Consider the following 3,645-nt stretch of genomic DNA (forward strand, 5'->3'; position numbering starts at 1 on the left):
TATTTTTGGAATATTTTATTTAGAATATATGAACGGTATGATTATATTCAAATTCAAATTTCTATAAAAAACGTTTATATTTTTAGAAACAATAAGTTATTTTTGGATATTATAATAGACCGAAGAACCGCCAGGTTGTTGAGACACGTCTGAAGAGGAGGCCGGCGGCCTCTAAGTTTACCACCCTACCCACAAATGTCGTGTCAAATATATAGCGGATTTGGGCGCTCTAGCCAAAACGATGAGAATCAAGAAAATTTGAAACTTGAAAAAAAGAAAAAAATGAAGAAAAATATAATACGGTTGATATATTCGATTATATTTTAATAAACTTTCTATACATAATATGTTTAACAAAATTAAACCTCTCTACATTCTACTATATAATATGTAATCACATATTCATTTTTCATAATCATATTCATTTTATCCCATTCGTATTTTCTTTATCATGTAAGCTTCTATACTTTTGATAATTGTTTTTAGTTTTCTGCCACTTTATTTAACTGTTTTATATTTCATTTTATATGTCAATGGAAGCTCAGACCTTTACCATGCTAAATGAGATTGATGTTCTCAAAACATCAACATCAACTCTTAAGGTTAGAGTTCTGAGGCTTTGGAGTATCAAAGATAACAAAAATGTCAACGAGGATTTTTTGATGGAGATGGTTTTAATGGATGAAGAGGTAACACTGTATTTATTTATCCGTATATATGTTATACTTTCTACATTATATCATTAAATCAATACTTATATCTTTAATGACAGGAGAATCGAATCCAAGCCACCGTTTACAAACAGGATATCTTTCGATTCAAAAGATTCTTGAAGGAAAGCTCTACTCTTACTATTGTTAATCCTAGCGTTGGTCTAAATGGATCAAACTACAGAGTTATTGATTCTCCCAACAAATTAGTGTTTGGACCAAACACTCATGTTAATCCATGCCAAGATTTTGAAGGTCGCCTGTTTGGATTCAAAATGATTTCATTTGAATCACTAATCAATAAACAAATTTCTTTGAAGTCCACAATTGGTAAATTGCTATTACTATTCAAAGAAATTATTTATTCAATTTATCCTTAGAAATTGGTAAATTGCTATTACTATTCAAAGAAATTATTTATTCAATTTATCCTTAGATTTCCAGTTAATGTTTGACTTAATTTATTTAATTTTTTCTTTTAGATATAATTGGTCATGTGGTTCATGTTTTCAAGAGGAATGTTTCAAACGTCAAAGACAAAAACAAGTGTACAATGGAGTTATGTGATTTAAGGTACCACTGTTTGTAGATATTTTATTTAAATAATTTTGTTAACTTACATTATCTTAATTCTGAACACTTATTTATATTTTAGTTGAAACTGTGTGTATCTCACGCTATGAGATCATTATGCTTCCGAGCTCTCTAAGTATGTCGTTGATCATTTTGATGAACCACATGCCGTTATTGTTCTCCAGTTTGGTAGGGTTAAGTATTACACCGGTTCTGATGGTAAAGGTAATAATATTTAGTGTTTTCAAGTTAATTGAAATAGAAGCATAGCACCTTAATCTAACTTAATCTAATTTATTATTCATTAATATTCTATTTTTGTAGAGAAAGTGTATGTGTCCAATTCTTTTGGATCTAATGTTAGCCGTTTGTTCATTAATGACTACTTATTTGAGATTGAAGAACAGATATATTATTTTTTTTTCTTTATTTACTTTATTTTCTTTGATATATTAGATTTGGTTATTTAAATTTTAGCCCTTATACTTTGTATTAAATGTGTAAATTTTATATATGTATTTTGGCTGAAATGTTGATTGCCAATGATGTCTCTATTCGTAAGCCGATTCCAGTCAAGATGCTCTCTTCTGTTGATGATGAGTTTTTGAAAGCTACAGATTTGTTTAACATTTGTGATATTTGTACCATTATATTTGTAAGTTAATTATTAAATTCACTATTTAAACCATTATATTGCATAATTTGTTTTTTATGCTATTGCAACCTAAGAATATCATTATCCTTGGTACAACAAGGCCATATGTCCAGATACAGAGTGATATTACATTGGGTGTAATACTTGTAGCCGTAAACTAATGGAAAATGTTGGTGAGGGGGTAACTGAATATGAATGCAAAACAGTTAGATGCAATGTTTTAGATGTTGTTTCTACACCTAGGTAATTAGTGAACAAATTCAAATATTTATTTACAAAATATTCAATATTCTATTTTGGTTTGTAGTAACCTAATTTAAAATTTATATAGATTCAAGATAAAGATAAGGGTTCAAGATTCGACTGGTGTGGTGTCGTTGACTCTCTTCGATAGAGATGCTAAAATGCTGATCAACAAAACTGCAGTTGAATTGATTGATTCTCAAAAGAAGGTTAATTTTCAATTAGTAAATTTAAAGATTTTTATACATAATAGTTCACAATTTGTATTTTTAAGTATTTATTTATTTTTATTTTTTTACAGAATGAGGTTGAAAATGCTGGATTCCCTGCAGAGTTGGATTCTCTATTAGAAAAGAAATTTGCTTTTAAAATCGATGTAGCAGAGTTCAATTTCAGAAACATTGTGGAGGATTACGGTATAAACAAGCTTACTGATGACACAAATATTCTCAGTGAATTGCAGAAAAAGGCAGCATAGTCGTTTGGTAATTATTTAATGCTACATTCTTTTTATACTTATTGTAATTTCCATTAACTGAATTTTTTGTTACCCTTTTAATTTTCAGTAAACCGATTCTAATTCTGTTTCTTTGGGAGCATCTATGTCGGAATTTCAATCATCTGGTTCTGTTTCTGTTAAGGTATATATATTTGTTAAATATTATTATTCAAATTTATATATATATATGTGTGAAACAAACATTTGTTACATGATTGTCTGATGTTGATTACTTTATTAATCACAGGTTTTAGATATTGGAGATAACCAGACTCCGAATTCAAATGTTGATGGTCAGGATGTGGCAAGTGAGGAAAAGGTATTTTCAACGTCTTATAACGACAAACTAAAGAGAAAGTTGATTGAAGTTTTTAAAGTTGATGATCAACCTAGCATGTCTGCAACTAAGGTTAAGGCGAAGAGTTTTGAAGAGATTGGGAAGACCAATGAAGCATGTGATGTTACAGCTATTTTGACTCCTAAGTTGGAGAACCCTTCTAAGTGAACGGTTAAACTTTGTTTTTAAGTTTATTCGGTTTTGTTTTACATTTTAAGTATTTCTATTACTTTTTGATATTTTATGTTTGGTTTTTTAAACATTTGTTTTTTGGAGTGACTATCTTTGGAAGTTGGTTGTTTATTTGATTTATCCTTAATTGAATGTTTGGTTAAATTTCTGTTTGTATTTAATTTTTTTAATGGTTGTTTTTTTGTTGTATATAAAATCTATTAAAAATGACTCTGCCATTAATTTTGAATGTGACACAAACATAATTTATATTATTCAATTGAATTTTATTTACAATAATGTTATCCACCATCTTCTATAAACATAATTTTAATTTAATTCACCATCTTCTATAAATATAATAATTTGTGCTTTTTAACTTTGTTTTTTGGTAACACCTTATTTATATCATTTTGTTACATTTTCTATAACATGTTTTTTTATTTAGTATTTGTGT

The 3,645-nt window shown here is 28.1% G+C and overlaps 1 protein-coding gene across 1 annotated transcript; it reads left to right on the forward strand.

Annotated features, from left to right (window-relative positions):
• The first annotated feature begins 533 nt into the window (after positions 1-533).
• Positions 534-2,659, forward strand: LOC143601131 (uncharacterized). The gene is made up of 8 exons (XM_077078623.1): positions 534-689; positions 773-965; positions 1,193-1,291; positions 1,395-1,508; positions 1,608-1,614; positions 2,089-2,181; positions 2,270-2,390; positions 2,483-2,659. Exons 1-8 carry the CDS (start codon positions 534-536, stop codon positions 2,657-2,659), a joined length of 960 nt encoding a protein of 319 aa, XP_076934738.1.
• Positions 2,660-3,645: the final 986 nt, after the last annotated feature.

The sequence above is a fragment of the Bidens hawaiensis genome, unplaced genomic scaffold (assembly GCF_021521415.1).
Source record: "Bidens hawaiensis isolate Kalapana, Puna unplaced genomic scaffold, B.hawaiensis_p1.1 tig00055717_1, whole genome shotgun sequence".
Taxonomy (NCBI): domain Eukaryota; kingdom Viridiplantae; phylum Streptophyta; class Magnoliopsida; order Asterales; family Asteraceae; genus Bidens; species Bidens hawaiensis.

Bases quoted from the DNA above. Each gene is read 5' to 3' on its own strand.
- LOC143601131 (XM_077078623.1), top strand. From the start codon at position 534: ATGGAAGCTCAGACCTTTACCATGCTAAATGAGATTGATGTTCTCAAA. The intron at 966-1,192 runs GTCGCCTGTTTG...TTTTTCTTTTAG, and splicing joins TCCATGCCAAGATTTTGAAG to ATATAATTGGTCATGTGGTT. The intron at 1,292-1,394 runs GTTTGTAGATAT...TCACGCTATGAG, and splicing joins ATGTGATTTAAGGTACCACT to ATCATTATGCTTCCGAGCTC.